At 49.2% G+C, this 27,220-nt stretch overlaps 1 protein-coding gene across 1 annotated transcript in view; it reads right to left on the bottom strand.

Annotated features, from left to right (window-relative positions):
* The window catches only part of PDZRN3 (PDZ domain containing ring finger 3), a gene marked incomplete at both ends in the record, with an annotated part of 189,165 nt that extends 163,296 nt beyond the window's left edge, over positions 1–25,869 (bottom strand). Inside the window, 3 exons of the mRNA XM_080718193.1 lie at positions 2,801–2,908; positions 10,302–10,388; positions 25,147–25,869. Of these exons, the coding sequence (XP_080574319.1) occupies positions 2,801–2,908; positions 10,302–10,388; positions 25,147–25,869 (918 nt within the window). The remainder of the gene's footprint in view (positions 1–2,800; positions 2,909–10,301; positions 10,389–25,146) is intronic.
* Positions 25,870–27,220: the final 1,351 nt, after the last annotated feature.

Here is a 27,220-nt window from a genome sequence, read left to right on the forward strand (position 1 = left end):
AGGACTTCTGTACTGATGCACGCACTCTGTTATAAGTCACGCCTCTTTTATGCCTCTAGGACATTCAGCCTGTAGAATCTTAGGATTCTCTGTAGACGTATAGGTGCATGTTGCCTGTGAGTCTCATTCTGACAGTACTGACGACGTTTCAAAGCATTTGTGCTAAACAGCGTCAACGGGAAGAGCATTTCTGGCTCTGACATGGTGCAGGACCATGGCTCTGGTTTCAGAAAACAGAGAGCAGTCTGAGCAGGTGGGCCATGTGCAAGGGACAGGACTCCATCTGTCCCTCTGGATTTAATACAAGCATGCTTTCACAAGAATTAAAGTTCTTAGGATGAAGACCTGGCTATACGTTTGCTTGCTCTCCTGAAAAGGGAGGCGGTGAATGGAAAACTCTCAGTGCTGAGACACACACACATACACACACACACACACATCTACAATGGCCCAATTTATGTCCTTGGCAATCAACACAGACGAAGCAAACCAGAGAACGTATTTCCAGCCACGGGAGTCACTGTATCACGTCAAAAGTGATTAGAACTTGACTGAAGAGGGCACAGTGTGTCAACGGCAATTACACACGTACCGTGTCCCTATAGTGATTGCCCTTGCCCGGGAACTGGGAGCACGATGAATACTTAACATACTGTCCAAAGGCACAATGTGACTTACCAGAAACCGTACTGAACATTTCAAACGCAGATCATTCCTTTGCCAAGAGAAAATCCTGCCCAGCTGTAGATTTTTCATTTGCAAAACACAAGAGCAATGAAATTCCATGACTTGGAGAAACGGCTGTTCCAGCAAGACCTTGGCAACAGTGGCCGCACTTATCTTTTTGAACAATAGTCCTGGAAAATGCATTCATTCCCCACAAAAAGAGAGTCACTAATGCATCTGAGCTTTCAGGAGAGGGCTCTCACCCAAGTAAAATTCCTGTTAGAGGAAACCCACTGTGACCTGGGAAGGAGAGAGTGACCGTGAAGCCTCAGGCACAAAGAGCTGCAAGCAGAAGGGCCCTTCTGACAGTCAAAGGGAATTAACAAGATTAATATCAACCCTAAGTCAAAATCAAACACCTTTTTTTTCTCTTTTGGTGGTACTGGGGATTGAATCCAGAGGCTTTTTACAAAACTCTGAGTTACGTCCCCATCCCTATTATTTTTTGGTTTGAAACAGAGTCTCACAAAGTTGCAGAAGGCCTCGCTAAGTTGCTGAGGCTGGCTGGAAACCTGAGATTGAATGCTCTTGCCTCAGCCTCCCAAGCACTGGGACGCCAGGTATGCGCTGCCACGCCAGCTTCCAGCATGCATTTGATATGTAAGGGCCACGGTGCCCACCCAATCACAAGAGCCACCCTTGCCTCTTAAGCTTGGTTCCCTGTGTGAGCTGATTGCATACTGCGCTGAGGACATAAATCACCTCCAAGCCGACAGACAGCACTGCACATCACAGAGCTGGTCTGTCTGAACCTGGGGAGTCGAGACTTTGAAGTTCCTTTTGCCAGAGAAGCATGTGGCTTGATGCCAGGGGGTGATGCCAGCTGCATTTACGGCTTTGCTCAAGGGCAAGCTCCACTGGGTCCAAAGTTTCTAAGTGGGCCATGAAAGCACTCGGGAAGCATAGACACCATACTAGTACATTTAGAATAAACACCCACTGGTATCTGTGCTGTTCTCCTGGTTTCCTATTTAACACAAGGCCCGTGGTGAGTTTCTTGTAGGATGCACCACATCATCTTGGGTTATCTTATTTATCTTTTCCCTAATAGGAGGCCCAACGAAATCAGCACGAGGAATATTCCCATTCGATGAGAAATCGACTGGGCCGGGTGGCACACACCTGCCATCCTAGTATTCAGGAGGCTGAGACAGGAGGAGTACAGGTTCCTGGATAGCCTTGCCAACACAGTGAGACTCAGCGACTACTGAGACCCTGTTTCAAAATGTGAATTAAAATCAAGCTGGGGGTATAGGTTGGAGGCAGAATGCACCTGGGTTCTATCTCCAGCACCCACTGGTGCTCCTCCACACACACATACAGAATGAGAGAGAGAAACCAAAATGGACCAAAGAAACCAGGACACAAGTAGTTGTGTATATCAAACTTTTCAAACAGAGCCTGGAAAAGAAGGTAACAAAAGATTCTCTGAATTTCTATAGCTCGGGGCATCTGAGAACACCGTGCAACTCGCAGAGCCATGTGCATGGGCCTGCAAGAGCTGCTCCCCTAGCAGAAACACATCACCCCATGGCTTCAAAGTTAGAACCAACGTTGGGAGGTTGGTGGAGACGGGAGGGAATGCTGACATCGCTAACATGAACTCTGCCCGTGCAACCCCAGATGAGGAGGTCTTACAACTGAAAACAGGTAAATAAATGGCAAAGCTCATGAACAAGAAAAGAGGACTTGCTCCGAGATGACAGCGTGGCAGGAGCTCAGAGCACTGAAGGGCTTCGCAGCTGGCACCTTGGCACCTGGGAACCCGGCTGCACGCCATCATGGTCCCCACAACTGGACCTGTCCTGACGAACACAGGCTCTCCGATGGGCTTCTTCCCAGAGAGCCAGAACTGCGGCACACAAGACAGACGCAAGTCCACTTAAACACAGCCACGTCGTGAACATGCCACTCATAATCTCCTCCTCCAAACGCCACCGAAGTTATCGACGCCCAAACCAGTCTCACAGGACTGAAGAAGTGTGCCTCCCATCCAACCGTGCATGGCTCCCCAGCCCCACATCGCGCTGCAGGCCGGCCTGAGACGGATGGCATTCGGCCTGTGTCCACATACCTCAACGATCCTGTCGTGGATCTGCAGGCCTCCTTCCTTGGCTGCCGGCCCACTCTCAACTATTTTGGACACAAAGATTCCTTCACTTGATGGTCCATCGTGGGTGTCCTTTGGGTTAAGAAAACACAGGCGTGAATGCAAGGCATGAAGCTGGGCAGAAAAGAAGCTTTCGCTCCGATGACGGTCACCCACCCTGACGTGTCAAAAGTGGCCATAGGGGAAAGCTGTTTGTCACCCCTGATTTCTTTTTTTTAAACTAAAATGAACACACACACACACACACACACACACACACACACACACACACGAGAAAACAGTTCAAGCCACAGCAAAAATCCTGCTGCCCCAAACCAGCGTCCTTCCCCCACCTGGGGTCTGTGTGTACGCATTCTATCTAAAGTACTTTAACACAGCCCCTTCCTAAACAGGTCTGCTCCTTTTTCCTGCATGAAAATGGAATGACATCACCCCACTGTTAAACCCTAGTCTCTTTCACTCAATTTCCAGAAATCTTGGAGATCTTCCACCACCAATCACACATATCTGCCCTACCCCTTTTTATTTTCTTTCCTTGTTTCACTCTCCTGTCTTTCTTGGTGCTGGGAATTGAACTGAGCATCTTGTTTCTACCCTAATTCCTCTCTCTCTCTCTCTCTCTCTCTCTCTCTCTCTCTCTCTCTCTCTCTCTCTCTCTCTCTCCTCCCTCCCTTCCTCCCCTTCTCTCTCTTTCTCTCTCTCTCTCTCTCTGCACTAGGAAGTGAACTGAGCTACATTATCCTGCTCCTGCCCATAGCCCACAGTATAATGAGCACTGTTTCCAGTTTTTGTTATTAAAAACATTGCATGTCAATTCTCTCCTACCAAACTTAAAAATATTTTCACAAATAGATCCCCAGTACTGCAAAAAAGATAAAAATTATATATATATGCGTGTGTATGTATATATGTAGTGATATATATATATATATATATATATATATATATATATATATATACACACAAATCACTATCAACAGCTGGGTGATAAATCCTACATCTGCACTGGTAATTCATTAGACAAGAGAGCTTCCTGAATCTTCACCTGCACAGAGCACCTGTAAGTTTGCCAAGGTCTAGAATCTGATGGAAAAAAACAGGTATTCTGTATCAGAAAAGCCTCCTACTTCCCATGGCTCAGTCCTAATGAATTGTCATCTCCAACTTCCTCAGATCCCTTCAGATCTCTGAATTAAGCCCCAGAACTCAAACTCTCTGGGAAAGAAAAGAGCTCACTCCTCAAACTTTTTTTTTTTGGTCTTAAAATTAAATGGCTCCAACATGCTCATAAAAATCCTCCCAGCTTGTTCAAAAGTGTCTTCTCAAAGAGCACCATGAGAAATTCTCTCCAAGTGCCTGGATCAAACTTATACAGTTAACAGATGGATTTATAAACTAAATGATAACAGCATGGCATTGTTTCCAAACAACATCATTTGAAAAGGAAGCTCGGGATGCTCCAGGAAAAAACTCCATAATCTATCATCATGGCAAATTCCTTATCATAATACCATAATAAGATCTAATAGCACTCTAGAGACAAAATTATGTATGTGCATGTAAAAATATATAACAAAGAATCACACTAATATATATAATCATAATGCACCAATAAAAGAGCTAATATTTGCTATATGTATACATATATAAAAATGCATTGTCAAAACATAATTATGACAATATATTTTCTTCTTTAAGTAGAAAAGTCCCTCTATTTTATATATATATATATATATATATATATATATATATATATATATATATTGTGTACTGGGGATGGAACCCAGGGGCAGTCTACTTTCAAGCTACACCCCCAGGCCTAATTTTTATTCTTTATTTGGAGACAGGGTCTCACTAAGTAACTGAGGTTGTGAGGCTGGCCACGAACCCGGATCCTTCTGTCTCAGCTTCCCAAATGCTGAGATTACAAGCATGAGCCACCACGCCCGGCTTCTTCTTCTTTTTTTAAACTGGAGATTGAACTGGGGCTTTCTACTGCCAAGCTACATCTCATCCCTATTTTATTTTTTTATTTTGAAACAGGGTCTCACTAAGTTGCTGAGGCTGGCCTCAAACCTGTGATCCTCCTGTCCCAGCCTAAGTACTAGGATTATAGGCATGCACCACCATGTCTGGTAACCCTCCTATATTATTAGTATTATTAGTATTATTAGTAATATTAGTAGTAATAGTACTGGAGGTGGAACCCAGGTACTTTCTACCTCTGGGATCTACTCCCAGACTTATTTTACAGGGTCTTACTCCGTTGCTGAGAGCCTCACTAAGTAGCCGAGGCTGGCTTCGAACCTGTGCAATCCTGTCTCAGCTCCCAAATGCTGAGATTACAAGCATGCACCACCACGCCCAGCCTCAGCCCTCCTATATTCTAAAGAGGGAAAGAGATAGCATTGAATGTGGTTCAGTCTACTCACCCCTACCCTTTCAGATCCAGCAACAATCACTAAGATTGAAAAAATACCTTCCCCAGTCCCTATTACCCTCACCCTCAGACATCACATACACACTTTATCTGAAATGTTATATGATTCACAAGAAGAGACTCAAATTACAACCTAAAATGAGCACCGAGTGTTTTCCACAACATCCATCCCTGCAGTACAAAGAACCATTCCTAGTGTCACTGGGCTCCATCAACTCTCTTTGATGAGGAAGGCCAGCTCCGCTGTGGTGCTGTGTGAGACCAGCTGTCCTCAGAAGGCTCCCCTGCCTGACAGCCGTGCTCTGCCGGGCTCCCTGAGCCCAGGCCGGACCAGTTGCATCAGCTTTACCTGCCCTTCGTTCTCACCGCAGCCTCTTGTGCTGGTTCCCATGCATCTGAGTAGTTCCTACCCCACACACATATGCCTTGAACGCAGGTGCAGAACTGTACAGCAGCTTCCAGTTACTGAGAAATACCAGGAACCAAAGACATGGTGAGTGCTTTCTGGGTATCATTTTATCTTGGTATTCCTATATCCATTCCCAAGATGAGACACCTGGCACTCAGAGAGGCTCGTCTACATATCCGTGGTCGCACCATCACAAAGCAGCACGGCTTGGCTTGGTTTCACAGAGAGAATAGACTGATTCTCTTGCACATGCTCTGTGTGTAACGCCATTGCTCACTGAGACAATGCTCAAAAGATGGGGCAGAGTCAGAGGGCTGGACAGTTCACACCCTGAGGAATCTACAGATCACCAAGGCCTTAGGAAGAAGGCAAAATCCCCTAAGACTTGGTGTCAAATACCTGAAAAGAATACTTGTGTTTCCTTTGACTTAACTGCTTTGCATTTCTTAGCTAGAGAAGGGGGAGGGAGATGGGGGATGGGTGGGGTTTTGCTTTTGATCTTTTTAACAAAATACTGCATAGCCTAATATTTTGGAGTCATTATTCAAAAAAAAAAAAAAAGAACTAGAAAGCTCAAGAAAAAACAGAAAGGAACAAGCAAGAGGTTAAACTACATTAGCGATAGGAGGTGATGTAAAAATGACAAAAAGCACAAAAATAAAAGAAATCCAGGTCAGGCCCACTTCAGAGAGCGAGGTGTTCTCCTCTGAAGACACCTCTTCATTCCTTGCTTGTCTGGCTCCTCTCCTAACACATGTCAAGTCAGAGCTATGTATCCAGGCTAGTTAACATGGCTGGGGACTTACTTTGCTTTGATGAAAGCCTGAGCAAAGAAATAACGAAAGTGATTGTTTTCATCTTGGGGGCACCTGGAAATAAAGCGCACTTGTCAAAAGTGTAAGCAAAAGGTCTGACACATGTGCGAGCTCAGGAATGAATGAGCGACGCGATTTCACTCAGCATCGTGCAGGATGAGCGTGACGTCAGAGCCCTGGGCTGGGCTAGTCCCCGACCCAGCCGAGCGTCGGATGGGAGCTCCTTGGAATAGGGACGTCCTTCTTACCGCAGGCTACATATAGTCCCAGAAAGCTGTGTGCCGTGGGTTGCGTCTTGGCTTCTTAGCACGTCGTACTCCACGACTTGCTGGATTTTGCAGGCAAGAGTGCACGGCAGACGTTTTGGTTTCATTATGCCATTTCTGCTCATCTGGATGAGTATTTAGAAGCATGATGACAAGCACACCCATGTGGAATCAAATTCCCCTATGGAGGACTTGTGCATAACCCTCGCAAAAAGAGCATACAAACTAAGAACACTTAGGAAGTCTACAAAGTCGGGCCTGGCAGATACTTAAGTCATCCTTTCATAAGGAAAAGGAAAGAACCTAAAACCAGCCCTCCTCCTCTTCCTCCTCCTTCTCTTCCTCCTCCCCCTCCTCCTCTTCCTCCTCCTTCTCATCCTCCTCCTCCTCCTCCCCCTCCTCCTCTTCCTCCTCCTTCTCATCCTCCTCCTCCTCCTCCCCCTCCTCCTCTTCCTCCTCCTTCTCATCCTCCTCCTCCTCCTCCTCCTCCCCCTCCTCCTCTTCCTCCTCCTTCTCATCCTCCTCCTCCTCCTCCCCCTCCTCCTCTTCCTCCTCCTTCTCATCCTCCTCCTCCTCCTCCCCCTCCTCCTCTTCCTCCTCCTTCTCATCCTCCTCCTCCTCCTCCTCCTCCTCCTCCTCCTCCTCTTCCTCCTCCTTCTCATCCTCCTCCTTCTCTTCCTCCTCCCCCTCCTCCTCTTCCTCCTCCTTCTCATCCTCCTCCTCCTCCTCCCCCTCCTCCTCTTCCTCCTCCTTCTCTTCCTCCTCCTCCTCCTCCTCCTTCTCCTCCTCCTCCTCCTCCTCTTCCTCCTCCTCCTCCTCCTCCTCCTCCTCCTCCTCTTCCTCCTCCTTCTCATCCTCCTCCTCCTCCTCTTTTGGAACAAAAAATTGAAACTGGGGCATTCTACCTCTAAACTACATCCTCAGCCCTTTATTTTTGACAAACAGTCTTACTAAGTTGCTGAGGGTGTCACTAAGTTGCTGAGGCTGGCTTCTTCCTGGGAACCTGTCTCAGCTTCCTAAATACTGGGATTACAGATGTATGTTTGGCTTAAAACCTCCTTTCTGATAAGCAGGAGGAAGAAAGGAGTCCCCAGTGAGACTGGGCATGTCACTGGGCGAGGTGCAGAAACTAATGCCCTCCGCCCTGGTATGAACATAATAGGTTTCTCAACAATCAGCAGCTGGGGCCACGCCTCTCCATCCCAGCATCTTGCAAGCTTAGGCCTTTGATGTGGTTAGACCTGAGATGGAGAACAGGTCTTCCTTCTCTGGGCTTTTTCTGTTGCAGAAGTTTCTACAACATCTAATAAGTGAATTGGACCTCAGTTTACTGAAGTTGTTTCTTAAAACTGATAAGGATAGGATGGGTGGGTAGAGGAGGGAAAATAATTATCAAGGTAAGCAAAACAGTCAACTCTGCTGTCTGTGCTAAGTGTCAGGCATGTTTCTTTTAAGCTGGAGAGCACAGTTCAAGCCACATGCTTTTACTTCCTGGGGACAACAGCTCTGGGCCCAGTTTGCTCCCTTACCGTACTCTTAGAGCTGGGGATCCCTGGCCCCTGGCTATAAGGACTAGATCAGGACATTGTACCAAAATGCAGCCTGGGGTCTTATCAACAGGCAAAGAGTAAACAAAATACAGCAACACATAAGATTTTTTTTTTTTTTAAGATTTCCACAAAGGCTGGGCATGGTGGTGCATTCTGTAATCCCACTAGTTGGGAGGCTAAAACAGGAGGAATGAAGGTTCAACAACAGCCTCAGCAAAGTAGGAAGCCTTTCAGAAACCTAGGGAGACCCTGTTTCAAAATAAAACATAAGAAGAGGCAGGGGTCTAGTTAGAAGCAGAGTGTCCCTGAGTTCAAACCCTAATACAAAAAAATTTTTTAAAAAATCACTTTGTAGTTAACAGTGTAGTACACACACACACACACACACACACACACACACACACACACACACACACACACAGACACACACACACCCCTCATGCTGCAGTCTGATGATCTAGCAAACTCCTATTCATCCTTCAGAACTCAGCTTTAATGGCCCCTCCCCAGGATACCTCTTAGGGGATAACTAGTTCCCCGGGCTTCTCTAGCTGGGCATAGGCAGATACTTCATGGAGACAGGTCTGTCCTCTCCCACCTCATGGTCTCCCCATCTATATGTGAGTTCCAGAGGATGCGGCACACAGTGCCTTATCTGGCTGGCATCTTCTAAAACTTTAGACTTATCCTTACTGTCTCCCGTCAAGCTAACAACTCTCTTTACTGCTTGGAACCCAGCCCGTGCCGTTCCCCTGCCTCATCTCTCCCAGACCACAGTTAACTACTGACTTGCTTCTTACCTGATGCTCCAGCACCACATACCCACCCCCCATGACCACAGGGAGCTACCCCCAGGCCCCCACTGGACCACCCTATCCTGAGCACACAATATTTCATTGCAGAACAACCAAATTTCATTTTACTTAACACTAATAGAAAAAACGCAAGACACATTTGGATATCCCCTTTGGAGGTGAGATGCAGAAATCTATCCTTTGTTACTCCCAGGGACCTTTCTGCAGCAATTTCTTCAAAGTCAAATTGACAGGTGTGACTGAGGGCAATTCTTTCTAAAGGAGGGACTCATGATGAGGATGGCCAGAGGGTGGCCAGAGAGCCACACTGGCAGGGGAAAGTGAAAGGAAAGCCCAGTGTGGTGGTGCCTGCCTACAATCTCAAGTCCTTGGGAGGCTAAGAAAGGAGGATCAAGTTTGAGGTCAGCCTAGCCAAGTTGTGAGGTCCTCTGCAACTTAGTGAGACCCTGTTTCTGAATAAAAAATAAAATAGGGCCGGGTGTGGTGGGGCATGCTTGTAATCTCCACGCTTGGGAGACAGGAGGATCGCGCAGGCTCAAAGCCAGCCACGCTGGCTTAAGAGACCCTGTTTCCAAATAAAATATAAAATAGGTCTGGGAGGGTAGCCCGGAGGTAGAAGGCCCCTGGGTTCCATCCCCAGCACCACCAATAAATAAATAAATAAATAAATAAATAAATAAATAAATAAATAAATAAATAAAGGGACAGGGGTGCAGCTCATAGGTAGAATGCCCCTGAATTCAATTCCCAGTACCACCAGAAAAAAAGTATGTGGGGGGAGGCAGCTCCTCATAGACTAGGGACTGGTCCCCAGTGAAGAGCTGGCAGCGTAGGACCTGGGGCAAACTTGCTGTTGGACAGCCCATGGCCCAGCTGAGAGGGACTGGTGACCCAGATCCCTTCGTACACATCTCACTGAGCTTTAGCCAGTCCAGTGCTGTACAACCAGAAATGTACTCCCAATACCCAATCGTTTGGACAAGCTGCTGCATTCCTAGGATAAGTGTTTTAGGAAACGATAATGTCCAAGAGTAAAGGCGAAAGGAAAGACCTCTCTAGTAATAGAGAGCTGAATAAAGTGGGACAGGCGTCCAGTACTGACCCCTAAACCCTGGCCTCTCATCCCGCTACCCCAGGGAAAGGAACCACAGACTTCAGCAATTGACATACCATGCAAGGCCGGCCACCAATAATGTTGAATCCCAGGGAGCCGGAGTCCCGATGCAAGACCAGAGTCAGACTTATAGTTTCTTCACCCTGCAGGGAACAAAGGAGCTGAGTGTTTATTTACAAACAGGAAGGAGATATAGGAATTTTCTTTCTAATTGGATTTGGGATAGCTGGGCTAATCATTTTTATCAATTACTTATCTCTTGGGAGGCTGAACCATGGAAACTTTTGAAACTCAATCTAAAACCCTATCCTGTCTTCAGGAGGTTGCAATCTGTCTAGATACCCTCTAACCCTGGGATGACCAGGTGGCAATGCAGGGGAGTGGGAATCCACTCCTGCCCCGGCCCTTCTCCTTTGACAGGCCATGAGACACTGGCTGTCCAGACAGCCCGTTTCTGTTTACTTCTCAACAGCAGCATCTGTGGTGCCACGAAAGGCTCCAGTGGCAATCCCCTCAGAGTGTGAGTGCATCCCTGGCCCATCAATGGTCATCTCTGTTCGGGAGACTGGAGGGGAGCAGGCTGGGAAAAGTCAAATGCAAACGTGGAGGGGAAGCCAAAAGTCCTGAATCTTATTCAAAAGGGGGGCAGGGGCATTTCTACAATGTCATTACTGTCTGACTCGTATGAAATGCAGAGTGTTTAATACAAAACACTCTGTTGAAGGGTGGTTAACGAGAAACCCTTTAAATTGAACAAGAAGTCACAAAGGCGGGTGACGCAGGCATGACGCTCAACGGTCAAAAGGACAGAAAGGCCAAGGCCTGGACTAACACGCTCAACAGTTCGAGGAGCTAGACCAGACTTAGCCTTCTGCACAAACCAGTGCTTTAATGGCCCTTGACACGAACGTCAAACTCACCCATACACCTGCAAAACAGTCCCAGTTATATGATGCGAGACCTCACGTGCACTGGCTATAAACTGGCATTTGCTTCCCTTATGTTTTCTGTTTAAACGTGGTGTTATTTGATTGCACTTTTAAAATATGAAATCTCTCATGACCTGCTGGTTAAACAACAATACTTAAAATCTTGTTGCAAAAGAGATATTTTTAAAAAAATCTGGATATTCAGAGCTTCCTTTTCTGGTCTTTTCTGGGGAGATAAATGGCAACCTTTGAGCAGCATGGGTGTCACTGCCCAGGACCTGCTGGGTCCCACTGGCTTTGAATCACTACTCATGAATGACAAAGCTCCTCTACAAACAATGATAATGTATCGTTAAAACGAGACATCATCACATTTCTGGTGAATGAACATGGTGTTCTGTAAGAATAACCCAACATCAAGTAAGTCACTGAAGGGTGACTTACTTGATATACACGTAAAGAATTGTGATATAAAAGAGAAGGAGAAGGTGGTCGCCACAAAGCAAGTGCCCCCAATGAAAATGAGAAAAGTCTCTTTAATGATAGCTGATTTCATTGCATTAAAAAATGTCCAACAAACAACATTACCACCCAACATACTGCCATCCAATGATATGGATCTGTGTAACTAATTCCAGCATTATAAAGATAAAACACTTTCACTGTCATAACAACAAAGGTTCTGAATCTACTTAATCGTTCTGAGATGTGAACAAGACAATTCTCAACTAAAACAGTTTATGTTTATCTACCCCGGACACTACACTCTTCCTAAGTCCTATTCTTGCTTTGCTGTCCTAGAGGGGTGAAAAAGTTGGAAACACTTGGAGATCTGAGGAAGCCGTCTTACATCTCTGACATGCTGACTTTCAAAACTCATCGATGAGAGAAACTGCACAGTTACATACTGATCCAAGGCAGATGGCTCTAGACTGACAACTTCAAATGATATACAGAGAAAGCTGCAGAATTAAAGATTACAAAGAAAAAGAGAGAGGCAGCAGAGGACAGCAGAAAGGAGAGAAGAAACAGAGAGGAGAGAGAGAGAGAGAGAGAGAGAGAGAGAGAGAGAGAGAGAGAGAGAGGGGGGGGGGGGAGGGAGGGAGGAAGGGAAGGGAGGGGAGGGGAGGGGAGGGGAGGGGAGGGGAGGGGAGGGGAGGAGAGAAGAAATGTAGAAGATAATGCAATGGAGGATTATCTTCTGGTCTGCCACGGGTGGTTCAAGTATTGAAGTTCCACAGAAAGGAGCTCATTGGTAGGAGAGCTGACAGGAGACCAACATCAGAACAAAGTTCCAAGCTGCTTTTGTTCAGCGATTTATCTGTACCAGATTCCCCCTGAGGTGCCCAAAGCCTCTAGATGTGGCCTTGGCCTCAGGATCTTTCTCCAGGGGCCGGTAAGACCATGCTGGAAACACCCCAGTCCTCAGGTAAATAGCAGCTACAGGAGCCTCTTGAAAGCCACATCGACCCAGACTTCCCTGCCAGATGCCATAGGCAGGAAAGAGGCCGATGTCACTGTTCAGAACACCCTGCCCGGTCTGGTCCAGGCCCAGGAGGGCTGGGATCTGGCCTTAGGCTGCTGGACCTACTTTATGGCTGACAGTGTCACATCACCCTGCAGAAGATGATGCTGGGAGGGATGGAGAGAAAAGTCCAGCCTGGGCTGAATTTTTCGCATTTCTCTGTTTCATTCATCACCGAAGGTCACCTTCTATTCTCTTCTAGAGTGTGATTCTAGATTTTTCTCTTCCTGTCTCTGCTAACGACCTTAACTACTCTAGTTTTGTTTTGGAAGACATATTGATAAAGATTTTAAAACACGTGATTTCACATGCTAACAGCAATCTGTGATTAACGATTAACCATTTAACCTGTTCCTGGGTTCACAGTGCTTGGGGATAGAGACTATTACAATAATGTTCAGTTCAGTCAGTTATATTCCACACACTCCAGACAAGAGGACTGTTCCCAGTGTATTAATCATGGTGTCTTTCTTTTAAAAGAAAATCCAGGCGAAGCAGGTATGTGGGGGTTGGTTTATCATAAGCCATCTTTGTAATTTTCTCCATGACTGATGTAGTGAAACACAGAGGGGAAGGAAGGGGTCCTACTTCATGTGAACAACTGATTAACTACCCCATCTGGGGAAACTGAGGCACAGGGAAGTTCACACAGCTGCGCAAGATTACGCAGTGGCAAAGTGGCAGGAAGGGGAAAGGAACTAGAACCCATGTCCATTGGACCAAAAGGCCCGCAATCTCTGTGTGATAATGTGCACGGGACTCCAAGGCCCATGCTCTCTGTGTAGTAATGTCCATGGGACTCCAAGGCCCATGCTCTCTGTGTAGTAATGTCCATGGGACTCCAAGGCCCGCAATCTCTGTGTGATAGTGTGCATGGGACTCCAAGGCCCATATTCTCTTTGTGATAAGGGTAAATTCTTCACCCTGTCCCAGTGCCCTTTGCCTCAGAAGACTGGTCCTGGCATGAAGGACGAGACAGTAAAATAGCTTCCTCATTACCATTATCTTATAATTACTGGATTATATGATAATGACTGAAGATTAAGGGTGTCTATTATAGTCTGAACAGTATTCTGAGAGTACTGTGTCCCCAACAAGACAGCAGAGTGGCTGAGATCTTGGCCTTCAGAGTCAGGACCTGAGATCATTTCCTCGACCATACAATGGGGCGATGGTCCCCTTCCCTACCGTAAGGTTGCAATGAGCAATGGTTGGTAGAGAGGATCCCTTATAAGGGTACCTAAGAGTCTCAGTACGCTGGCCAAATATAAGCTCCCGTAGCCTTAGTGCAGAGAGGCACAGCTCAGTCCTGAGCACAGGGGACTTTTCTAACACTTAAATTACTCATCTGCAAAGTCCAAGCAAGGGAGAACATCTTGTCCTCAATTAGTCACCTAAAGCAAGCTTGAGGGAGTTGGGGCTTGGAGTAAAGAAAGATGGTTCTGTATTCATCCTTAATCTCATCTTTGTCCATGCCTGGAGAGAGAGAGGTTCCCTCTGGAGCACCTGCAGGTGGTTTGGTCTGGAAGGGGCAGGCGGTGTCAAAAGTCCAGGCATGGCGTAGCTCAGGGGGAGTAGCTTAGCCTGGACTCTCGGCAGATGCTGCTGTTCACAGGGGCCATGGCCGGCACACAGCACAGTCAAACACATGCGACGGCTGGGCCTGGGAAGACATGGCCCCAGAGTGAAGGGGGTGGGAAACGACGTCGGCTCACAGTAAGATGGACGCTGGGGACTTGGAAATGAACCAAGGAGGCACCAGAGAGCGGGGTTTCGGGGCACAGGGTCCTGGGGACAGCCAGATACTCTATACTGTTCCACGTCCGACCAGGGCACCTGCTTGGTAGCTTTCCCTGAGCTGTCGCTCCTTCAACCCCTCCCAGGTGGCAGGCCTCCCTCCCCTGCAGCCAGCCCCAGGGGATGGGGCACTTTCATAAGAGCCTGGGTGTGGGGTGGAGAAGGAAGTCAGCTACATCTCCGTATCCGGGAACCTCACTATTTCCCTGCAGCTGGGCAGATAGCTCTAACAGACTCTTAGCACCTTGCCCCCACTTGGAACCCAATTCCCTATAGCAATGTTGGTCTCCCTGGGAAAGGCTTGAGCCTCTAGAATTGAGAAAGGATATAGACCTGGGTAAACTTTGGAGAAGTCAATGTCATGACCCAAGAAAGGCCACGGACCAACCAAACACTGAGGCCAGCAAGTCACAAGCAGCAACCAAAGTTCTTTGGATGGGAGCCGCCAGCCCACTGTGCTTAAAATAAGCTTTCCTATCATATTCAAATGTTTAACTGCTGGCTCAATGTTAAAATACCTGAAAGATAATGTATTCATCTATCAACCCAAGGTCTAACTGCTCAAGAATTTGGGGGGCAGCAGAAATATCTCAGTGAAACTTTTTAAAACAATTACTGTTTTTGGTGTCAGAGACAGAATCCAAGGGTTCTATCACTGAGCTATACCCCCACAGTCCTTTTTTTTTTTCTTTTTTCTTTTGGTGGTACTGGGGTTCCTGGAAGCCCTTCTACCTCTGGGCTACACTCCCAGACCTATTTTTACATTTTTATTTGGAAACAGGGTCTCCTAAGTCAGCGCGCACGGCTGGCTTCGAACCCGCGTGATCCTCCTGTCTGTCTCCCAAGCGCGGGGATTACAAGCGTGCGCCACCTCTCCCGGCCCCTAGTCCTTTTTTTAAAAAAAAAAATTTATATTGAGGCAGGATCTCACTAAGTTACTCAGGCTGGCCTTGAACTTGTGACCTTCCTGCCTGCCTCAGTCTCTTGAGTTTCTGGGATTACAGGTGTGTGCAACCAAGCCCAGCAAAAATCACATACTGCATGTTCAGGAATGCACTCTATCATGGATTGCACTTGATGGCATTTTACTCAGAAGCAGACTGCGTATAGGAACCGTCTCCTAAGATGAGATTGCCTGGTGTCATCACAGCCAGTGGGATCTGTGTGACTACATTCATAGTACTTTCACTCTGACAAATCCACTGAAGGACACGTTTCTCAGAAGGCATCCCTGTTGTTGAGTGACAGAAGACTGTACTTTGATGGTCTATGTGACATCTTTTGATGGCCACTGTTTTTTTGTTTTGTTTTGTTTTTAGATGTCCAAGAATGTGAACCATCCTCCTTGAAGAGAGTCCCTTTTAATTTCAGCATTACTCTGTCCCCATTTTCCTCCTAAACAGCCCAGCCTCTGAAGCTTGGATGCATGCCATGTCTGAGGAGTCTGTCTCTGCCTTATCGCTGTGGGCTCTCTAGACCTCTGTTTTGTGCAGTGACAAGTGTGTCTTAGTCCCTGCCGGAGGCTTGCAGTCAAGAGCTGGCCATGCTGGAAGGCTGCCCAGCGGATTGAGAGACGCACATCTGACCGACTGCCAGTCTGTCCGGGTGCCATGAACCTCTCAGTCAGGGATTACGTGAAGTTCCCTGAGACCCACACAGCTGGGAAACAGCTCTGTCTCTTGACTAGTGACAGGAAAGCATGTCATATTTGGCCATCTCTAGGGAAAAATGTACGGAGGTGGGGGCTGGAGGACAGGAGGAGAGTAGGCAGGCAGAGCACTCTGCACTGCAGAGCTGGGGCCATCGTCACTCTCTGTACTCCAATGCTTAGGTGTTCTTTCTGGCTCAACTTTGTAATATTTTTTCTTTCGATGCTGGGGCTTGAACCGAGGTGTTTTCTACCTGTAAGCTACATCCTCAGCTCCCTTAGCGATGGTGTTAATAGATGGGGCCTTTCAGATGTGATCAGGAATTAGGGTCCTTACAAATGTGGCTTGCAAGAGACCCCTCACCCCTTGCTCATATGAAAACACAGCAAGAAGATGCAATTGTGAACAAGAGAGTCTTCTCCAAATTCTGGCTGAATCTGCCCACACTTGGGTCTGAGGCTTCCCAGCCTACAACCTATATAATCTCTCCTTACAAGCTGCTCATGTAATGGTTTTTTTTTGTTTGTTTGTTTGTTTGTTTTGTTATGGCAGCCCAAAGTGACTGAGACAGGGCAGTTGGAGTTTTTGAAATGCAAGCTTCCAGTTACCCAACCTGATGTGTCTTCTTCCCCTTCAGCTCTGAAATCGTGGGCCCTATGTACAGGAAGGAGAAAGCTCGGCTTGGCCAGTCTGTCCAGAGCTTTGTGAATTGGGGTGGAACAGACGTAACAGTACAGTGAAGACAAGTTGAATGACCCTCTTGACCATCTTCTTCCATGGAAAAACAGTGAGAAGATGCAAATTCAGAGACGCGTTCCCCAGGGGTACCCTAAGGCTCTCCAGGAAGGCGAGTGACTCTGTGAGGAAAAGTCTCTTTCCTTCTTGTCTATGACACCCACTGCACATTTCTTTTCTTTTCTTTCTTTCTTTCTCTTTTTTTTTTTTTTTTTTTTTTTTTTGGTGGCACTGCAGATTAAACCCAGGGGCATTCTACCTCTGAACTCCACACCCAGCCCTATTTTTTATTCTTTCTTTTAAACAGGGTCTTACTAAGTCACAGAGGGCCTCACTAAGTAGCTGGGACTGGCCTCAAGCCTGAGGTCCTCCTGTATCAGCTTCTTAAGCACTTGGATTGCATTTCAATTTTTTTTTTTTTTTTTTTTTTTTGGTGGTACTGGGGTTCCTGGAAGCCTTTCTACCTCTGGGCTACACTGCCAGACCTATTTTTATATTATTTTAAAATTTGGAAACAGGTCTCTTAAGCCAGCGTGGCTTGCTTCGAACCTGCGCGATCCTCCTGTCTCCGCCTCCCAAGCACGGGGATTACAAGCGTGCACCACCACGCCCGGCTACATTTCACATTTCTAACATCTCCTCTTCAGCAGTGTATTTGAAAAACTGCTAAAACCCTGCAGGCACCCAGTACTTAACACATGCTTAGTAAATGTGTGGTAAGTGTTCCTGTGTCCCAGTGCACATGGCTTCGTCTCATCTTAATAACCACTGTATTAGAAACCTGTCATCTTCCTATCTCAGCCTTCCAAGTCCCGGGATGACAGGCCTGCACCATCATGCCCGGCTCCTTCATCCCTCTCTGCAGCCACCTGTAGCAAAGGGGGAGGGCATCTAAAAAGAGCTTCTAGCAACATTCCAGGGAGAGCACTCTGCCAGGACCAATCTCTCCCCAGGCATCCCGGCTCCTCGGGTCAGGTCTGCTACCATGAAGGCTGCACGCTGCCCCTGCCCTCCAGTTCCCTGTAATTACGCGTATGGAATGGGTAAGAAAGGTGGCCATGAAGGTCCATCTGTTAGCCATTTTCTTTACAAGAATGATCATTACGTTACGCCACTTCCCCTTCTTATTGGAACCGGCTTACTGGGACACCAGGATTCAAGGGGAGACGGTTGGTAACTCACAGCTAACATACTTGGGCACGCAGAGAAGAGTACAGATTGTGTTTTCAGAGGCACGCGTGGTGTCTGGTCCCATGCATCAGAGCTGCTCAATTTCAGCTTCTATCCAATGGGCCAGCACAGCATGTGGCACTCGGGAATATAAAAAATGGGCAGCATGAATGCACTGGGAAGGACTTGACTTAGTTTCTACCATGAACCGCTCCTAAAATAGCCAAGATAATGAGTAAATCAACAAGGCACCATCCCACTCAGGGCACCTTCTCTGTATTTCTTCTTATTTGTTTTGTCTAAATCTCTCTTATAGCCAGGATCTGTTTCCTTTTGGACGCTTCACTTTCTACACTGGACTTAGGAGCCTGGGAATTAGGGTAGGGGGCAAGTGCATTTCAGCAGTCGAAAATGAGCCCAAGGGGCTCGCTGGCTGCTGATCAGCCCTCTGAGCTGCTCTGTTTTCCTCTGTCTCGTGGGGAGAAGCCCTCACAGGTAAGAGAACCTACCCCTCCTCAACCTTCTTTCTGAGGCAAAGAAGAGAGTCCATCTGTCCACACCTCTGATGCACACTGACCCGAGTAGAGGTTCCAGTGAGGCTTCAGGGAAGGTGTGCTGCTTCAAGAATAACTGCTTTTCTTATTTTGCTAACAGTTTATGAGCTTGGAGTCAGGTAACACTGGCCTCAAACCCCATTTAGAAATCTCACTTCTGACTTTAATCAAGGTGCTTTACAATGTTTTATGATCTCTTCTAACACGGAAGAAGAGGAAGAGGAGGAAGAAGAAAAAGAAGAGGAGGAGGAAAAGGAGGAGAGGAAGAAAGATTGGGGAAAAGAGGAGGAAGAGGAGCTGGAGGAGGAGGAGGAGGAGGAGGAAAGTGGGGAAAAGAGGAGGAAGAGGAGCTTGAGGAGGAGGAGGGCGATAGGAAAGGAAGGCCCACCCACAGCAAAGGTGGAGAAGGTCCTGCATGTGCACGCACAGGGCTCCCTCCGGGCACCCACTAGGAGAACACTTTTCTTTCCTTGTATGCTCCTTGGTGTATAGTCCAATGCATTATAAATAGATTCTTACTCATCAAATCTTTTCATAGAGGCAAGCATCATTTCTGAACCCAGAAAGAACTGCTACTAGACAAATCTTAACAGAATTCCCAATCCAAACCTCCTGGTTCTGCTCATTTAACCCAGTGGGACTGGGTATGGCATTTGTAAATGAAACCCTGACTTTCTTTATACATCACTGAAATGGGAAAGAAGCAGCAGCCTTCCATTCTGTTCGCTCAATTAGGCTGATATGTTAGACACCGTGTGGGAGGCCTATCTGGGAAGCTTGTCAGAAACAAAGTATTCCTGGCATGGTAAACACGCCTTGGATACATTTCAAAGAGTCAGGATGCGTGGACGCCTTCAGATACAATTGTCTATTAGACTCACTGATCTTCAGGTCTGAAATGGGCAAAACATTTTCTGGGACTTGGGGCTTTATACAACTTGATCTGGGTAGGACCTAATGAAAGAAAAAACATGCCCCTCCAAAACCTGGGAACAATTTAGTTAACTGGAGATCTCACACACACACACACACACACACACACACACACCTCTTTTTATATTTTAACACAAGCCCACTCTTGGTTAGCAATCGCGCAAGTCCCGAGGGCTGAGAAGTGCCCTTTCAGTCTTACATTCACCTACCAAACGAATACCACGAGAGCCCATAGAGTGTGTGGTGTAGATCTTGAATAGGGGACACAGCCCTGAAGACAGACTCGTCCAATGACTCAGTTACGGCTGTGATGGACGTCATGGAGGGCGGGTACCAGAAGGAGAGGCTTAGGGCACCAGATGGAGTCTGTGAGGGCTCTGGGGGCAGGGATGCTGGATCTGAGGCATGAAGGACAGAAGAAAAGGTTGTGTATGGAGGAGCTAAGTCCAAGTGTTGACAGAAAGGCTGAGGCAGAGTACTTGGAGAGAGAGCTAGGAGAGCAAGTACAAAGGTCCAGGGGGCACATCCATGGAGCCCCCAGAGGCCAGGGCGCGTGGGGAAGGGCGACAGGGGAGATGACACAGGCTGGTGGTGGACGGGGTCTGTGGCCACCCTTGGAAGAAGAACTCAAGGGAGCTGAGATTTACATTTCTAAGGAATGGCTTCCAGCCGGCACCTTTATGCACACTGGTTGATGTCAGTACATGGGAGGCTAAAAGAGGAGGATCGCAGGTTCTAGGCCAGCCTCAGCAACTTAGCAAGATCCTGTTTCACCATTAAAAATAAAAAGGGCTGGGGGTGCAGATCAGAGGTGGAAGGTCCCAGGTTCAATCCCCAGTAGCAGAGAGAGACAGACAGACACCCATACACAGAAAGACAGACAGACAGACAGACACACACACACAAGAGGGAGGGAGGGAGGGAGGGAGAGAGAGAGAGGAGAATATGAATATGGTTGAGACAAAGGCCAGTTCTCCCCAATTTGGCTAGGACTAGAGATATTTTTGACTAACCCAACAATGCACAAAACAATCTCCTGGGTCTGGATGCAGCTTTTGACAGGTCAGTGGTGTCTCTCTGGGCCATGGTTACCTATTATTCAACTGCTGGCAGTGTGAGTTTTAAAACATTATTCTGAGCCAGGCATGGTGGTGCACGCTTGTAATCCCAGCGCTTGGGAGGCGGAGACAGGAGGATCGTGCAGGTTTGAGACCCTGTTTCCAGATTTTCGAAAAGTATAAAAATAGGTCTGGGAGTGTAGCCCAGAGGTAGAAGGGTTTCCAGAAACCCCAGTAACACACACACACACACACACACACACACACACACACCCACACACCACCACCACCACCACCAACAACAACAACAACAAACAAAAAAAATATTCCGTTCCTAAAATATTTAGGAAGGATCCAGGTGAAGGAACTCATGCCTATAATCTTGGTACTTAGGAGGCTGAGACAAGAGTGTCGCAGGTTCACAGTCAGCAACTTACTGAGCCTCTTCCTAATTTAGTGAGACCCTGTTTTAAATAATGAATAGCACAGGGCTAGGAGAGTATAGCTAGAGGGCAGAATGCTTCTGGGTTCGATGTCTAGTACCACAATAAATACGTCAGGAGGGGGTATTCAGACCATGGTCAGAGGGCTGGAGATGGAGTCTGATGGTATGTTTGCAATGCATCTGTAAAGCCTTGGGTTTGATCCCCAACACTGAAATATAAGTAACCAACTAGACAATGGTCAGTGAAATCAGCTGAAGACCAATACACATTCGATCTATGTCTGACTTGAACTGAAGTCTTGACTTAGCTCATTAGCTGCTCTAAGGACCCTCACACTAGGGAGCTCATTAGAATTATGAAATCTTGCCAGATGTGGTGGTGTGATGGCTTACACCTCCAATCTCTGTACTTGGGAGGCTGAGACAGGAGGATCCTGGGCTCCAGGCTCGCTTCAACAACTTGCCAAGACCCTCAGCAACTTAGGGAAATCCTGTTGCAAAACAGGGTTCAATCCCCAGTGCCAAAAACCAAAACCAAAAATGCAGAAACTCAGGCTGCCCTACCCAGAGAGCAGAGTCTCTAGGGGTAAGACTCAGGAATGTGGGTTTTCAATAAACTTTACAATAAAATGATCAAGGTAAGGTTTGAGAAGTACTGATCTAGTGCACATTTTAAACAGAAAATAATGTTTACACAGGTATAGCACTGGCAAACTCTAAGTGCTCCGAGGTGTCAAAAGCTGAATCCCCAGATAATCTAAAGAATGCTGGATCATTTATGGAAGCAGTTTTAGGCTGGGGAGCTGATTTTGAAAAATCTTCTGAGTATTCCTTATCTATTTCAGTTTGCAACAGAGATGCAAACACCAGGTCTTATAAAAAAAATTACATGAAAGTGTTGTATATGAGACTTTCCAGGAGACATCAATCCTTCTGGCCTTTTGGAAGAGAATAAACAGTACCCAGCAGGAGCAGGGAGTTCACCCAATGAGACACACAAGTTCTTAAACAGCTTCTAGCTAGAGGGGGTTTTATGGCTGACACAGGAACAGAAAAAGCTCCCAGTAAGGGTTACCAAGGGTTAACTTCGGGGGGTTGGGGGGGGGGAGAAGAGCAAGCTTTCCTAAGTCCTGGGCTGAGGCCAGCCAGGGTCTGTGACCTGCAGGGTCTGAGGCCAGCTTTTGTGCCAGGCCACTGAAGGTTCTCAAGGCTGGCACTGAGAGACATGGAAGTCCCCGACAGGGCTCCCACTCCAGAACAAAACTTTCCCTGTGTGCTCCAAGCCCACATCTTGTCCCTTAACTTAATACCCTTGATGACCCTCCCCAGTTATCCAACAGAGCTTCAAAAACATTTACGGTTTTGATTCAAGTATCATCTTTTTGATTCTGAGAGAGTGTTTATCCAAACACTCCAGAAGGAAACCGGAGAGGCAGGAAGAAATAATAAACAATCTCAACACTGAATGGAGAATAAACTCTGTGAGAATGAATGGCTTGTTTACAAACAAGTTTCACTTTTAAAACGATGCAGGAAGTCCAGATGACAGCAGTAACAGGAGATGTGGGAGAGCCTTCACCCCAAGCCTGGCCTCGGGCAAACACCAAGCTCTGCCCTCTGTTTGGGCAGCTCAGAGGCTCACACCAGTCCTTTGTGTGCCTGTGAGATCCTGGGTGAGCCACAGAGCTGTAAATATTTGCCCTTCGCCCAGAGCTGGCCAGCTGCTGGGGCTGCAGCTGACAGACAGGCCAGGGGCCAGGAAGGGGGGTTTGGAAAACTTGCAGGCCTGCTGTGCATGCAGCGAGGAGGGAGGGCGGCTGGGGGGTGGGGGCAAGGCAGACGCCCCCTGGGCCCCTCGGGCAATATGTTCCCCTCTCTGCCAGGCCATCTGGAGGATCAACTAGAGTGGCAGCCCATTGGCCTCCCCAGCAGGAAAGAGCACCCAGTTGTTGAAAATGAGGCTCCTGCCATATGGAAAACCAGGGGTTCTCAACCTGGGTGATGCTGGCCTCCAGAGGATACCTGGCAATATCTGCAGATGTTTATGGTGGTCACAATTTGAGAGAAACTTCTGCTGGCATCTGGTGGGGGGAGGCGAGGAAAGCTGCTAAGACACCCTACAGGCTGCCAGACAGCTCTTCACAACCAACGGAATTACCAGACATCCCCCACAACCAAGAGATACACTGGACAGCACTCCATGATCGAGAGGTTTATGGGGCAGCCCTTCACAACCCAGGGATGCACTGGGCAGCCACCAACAACCAAGAGATGCACCAGACAGCACCCCATAACCCAAAGATGGCCTGGGCAGCCTCCATGACCAAGAGAGGCACTGGACAGCCACCCACAAACAAGGGATGCACCGGGCAGCCCCTACAAGCAAGGGATGCACTGGACAGGCCCCATGACCAAGAGGTGCACCAGATAGCCACCATGACTAAAAGATTCACCAGACAACCTCCTGTGACCAAGGAACATACTGGACGCTCCCCACCCACAACCAAGAGACAAACCAGACATCTCCCCACAACCAAGAGATGAACCAGACATCTCCCCACAACCAAGTGATGCGCTGGACAGCCGCCCACAACCAAGAGATGAATCAGAAAGCCCCCACATCCAAGGGGTGCGTCGGACAGGACTCCGTGACCACGAGTTGTACTGGACAGGCCCCACGACAAGAGACGCCGCTCACAACAAAGTTCTAGAGCCTGAAAGGTCAATACACCTCAACTCAAAGTTGGGAACCCAGAGGAAAAACCCAAATCCAGCTCCTTCTCCAATAACTGTCTGAGTCTAGACCTGCTAGCTGGCTCCCCATCTCTGGGGAGAAGAGACAATGTGTGTGAAGTCCTTCCCACAGTCCTGGCCATGGCATGAACGCTGAGTCAGCAGTGCTGTGGCCTAGTGGAGAGGCAATGCGTTGAGTTCCAGCTGAGCTCCAGTGAGACAGCAGCACAGGTGGCTCAGAGTTAACGCCCGTAACTCAGAGCTACGGCCCAGGCAGCAGGACACCCCTCTGTGCACCTCAGCTTCCCTGACCACAAAAATGGGGAGCGCTACGCCCACATGCTTGATAGGGAGGGGAAGGACCAACCAAAAAGAGCTGACTCTGGTGGGGCCATGGGATCCGGAGCTCAGGAAGAGACCAAATATTTATTTATTTATTTATTTGTTTATTTATTTATTTATTTATTGGTGGTACTGGGGTTCCTAGAAGCCCTTCTACCTCTGGGCTACACTCCCAGACCTATTTTTACATTTTTATTCAGAAACAGGGTCTCCTAAGCCAGCGTGCGTGGCTAACCTGCGCGATCCTCCTGAGAGACCAAATATTTAAAATTATTCTCCAGCAGGTGAGGGCCAGGCTAACCTTTACAGTGAGGGAAACTGAGGCACCAATAGAGTTGCAGTTAACTTTACAGAACTGGTTGGCATAAAGCCCAGAGTCTAAGAGGGTTCTAACTCTAGGAGGCCCCCTTCCTTGTTACTTTATACTGGTGGGCGAGAGGGCGGCCTTTCTTTAGTGTGAAGCCCTCAGGGAGGAGCTTGGCTGTGTTTCATGTCACCAGGAAACAGAGTCCAACTTTGGGTCGAGTGGGCAGTATGGCCAAGGTCCTGGGGGAGACCCACGCGTCTGAATGCCGCCATTACGCCCCAGGCCTCTCTCTCTCTCCTGCCATCCTTTTCAACCTACTCTGTGTGGGCTCTGGGATCCCTTTAGTTCTTTCTGGAATTCTCAAGAGGGCATGCACACAGCTCCCCCTGTGCAAAGGTACTTTATCTCCCGTGGCCCACAAGCCCACAGTTTCCGACCTACGAGAGGAGAAGCAGTGTTCTTGTCATTACCCAACTGGCCGGGGCAGCAGAGCCTGGAACTCAGTGGTGGCGCTGACTGCATTCTTGCTTTATATTTGCCCGTGGGTCCCTTTAGCCTTTCCAGAGCCCCCGAAGCTGCGGTAGGTACTACGGGCCTACAGGGACAACGGTCCAGCCCTTGGACAGGCTGCGCGGCCTGCGCGCCCTGGTACCCTGGGCGCGCCCTGGAGGAAGGAGGAGGTGAGGATGCTCTTGGCAGCTCCGGACAGGCAGGGGTCGCCTACCTTGCCGACCGGCGGCGAGGCCACGCAGCGGCTGAGCGAGTCGAGGCGCGCGCTGTACTCGGTGAACTTCTTCTGGTAGCGCAGCGCGGTCATCTGCAGCTCCAGCTGCGCGGCCGCCAGCTGCGCCACCAGCGACTTCTCGCGCTTGCCTGCGCGCAGCGCCTCCTTCTTGAGCGCCTTGTGCAGCGCGCCCAGGCGGGCCTGCAGCGCGCCGTTGTGGGCCCGCAGCGCCCTCGCGCAGCAGTGGCCCCCCGCGCGCTGCTCGCCCTGGGTCAGCGGCAGCCCGCAGCCCTCCTGGCAGCGGCCCACGGGCCGCGCATCGCAGGCGTCGCGCATGTGGGCCTCCAGGTCCCGCCGCAGCAGCAGCTGGCCGCAGCCCGCGTGGCGGCAGCGCGCGGGCGCGAAGTCGCAGCGCTCCAGGTGCTCGGGCAGCGCCTGCAGCTTGACCACCCGGCCGCAGCCGTGCGCCGCGTGCGCGCACTTGATGTCCAGCTTGAGGATGAGGCGCTTGAGCGGCAGGACGTGGTTGAGCTCCTTGGCCGACAGGCGGCCGCGGCAGCGCGCCGGGCAGCTGCCCTCCTGCACCACCCAGGGCAGGACGCAGCCGGCGCAGAAGACGTGGCCGCACGGCGTGGTCAGCGGGTCCTCCAGCACCTTGTGGCACAGCGCGCACTTCAGATCCGGGTCCACGTCGCCGTCGAAGCGGTCCAGCTCGAAGCCCATGGTGGCGGCCGGGCCCGGGTCGCCGCCGGGGGGCCGGCCGCCCCCTCTCTCCCTGCGCGGCGGCCCAGACGCGCTGCCCGCCCGCTGGCCCGCTGGCTTGCTCGCTGCGAGCTCTCCCCGGACTGAGCCTAATTGCTCCAGACTTCCTCGGAAAAAGCCCCAGGAACAGGACTCCTCCGGCCGTATTTACAGGAGCGCGAGCGCACACACATCCAGCCTCCGCGGTCTTCCTTTCACGCTGGGCCAGAGGGAGGGGGCTAGGAAAGCCCTGGGGCTCGCCAAGGGGAACTGGTCTGCCCCCGAGCGGCCGCGGGACCCTTTGGGGCCGCCCCTCTCCGTCCGCTTGGAGGTTTCGCTGGAGGAGACCAAAAGCCAGCAAGGAAAGGCTCGCGAAGTCCGGAGCCCGGGCCGCTGCTCTCCGTAGCCGCCGCCTCCAGAATAGAGCAGAGAGAGCTGCATCCGCTCCCTGGCTCCCTTCTCCGTTCCCGGCCTCTGACGGTGGATGGCAGAGGACGCAAAAGATCGAAGGGGGCGCTATCTGAGCACTTACGGCCTTTGTTTATTTATTTATGTCATTCCAGGGAAAGTTTCGGGGCCACTGAAACTTCAGTCCAGACCAGAGGTCCTGCGAGCCGCTGGGTTTTCAGCAGGCTGGAGGTCTCCAGAAACCGAAGGGGGAATCCATCACGGCGCCTTTGCGGCCGGAGCTGCTGGTCAGCTGGTCCACGCAGAGCTGGCACCGCGGCGTGGCAGACTGCAGGGCACTTCTGGTCCCTTTAAATCGTCAACACGTTGTTGGGCGACAGCGTTCGCTCCCGGGGGAAGCTCTTTCCCTCGTTTGCTGGCCGTACACTGAGAACTGCACAAATGTAGCGCTCAGCGTCCCTGCAAACACCCCACACCACCATCAGGCCAGCGGGTCTTCTGTTCTGGTTGTTTCCTTAATCTGTATGGTAGTGGTGTGTCTCCATTTCCCCCTTGCAGAAACACAGGAAGGGGAAAGACAAAGAAAAGAAATAAACTGTCCTGTCACAAGCGGATCAGTTCGTTGGAATGTGGATGCACATTCTGGTCCTGTGGGCCTGGGGTGGAGCTGAGAGCCTTCACAGTGAAGAGCCTGCCAGTGACGGGAGGCTGTGGGTCCACACTGCACGGGGCTCCTCCTGAGTGTGGTGCCCTGGCCATCCGTGGGCGTGGGCTCTTCTCTTCCACCCTGGGGCAGCTTTTCAAGCAGCCCAGGGAGCCAGCCTGCGTAGCCTCCACCAACACTTGTGAAGGCTGAGGGAGTGCTTGCTGGATTCTGACCTAAGTGGAAAGTTCACCGCATCATCCCTGTGTTGGGTAAAAAAGA

The sequence above is a fragment of the Muscardinus avellanarius genome (genome assembly GCF_963383645.1).
Source record: "Muscardinus avellanarius genome assembly, chromosome: 22".
NCBI classification, from domain to species: domain Eukaryota; kingdom Metazoa; phylum Chordata; class Mammalia; order Rodentia; family Gliridae; genus Muscardinus; species Muscardinus avellanarius.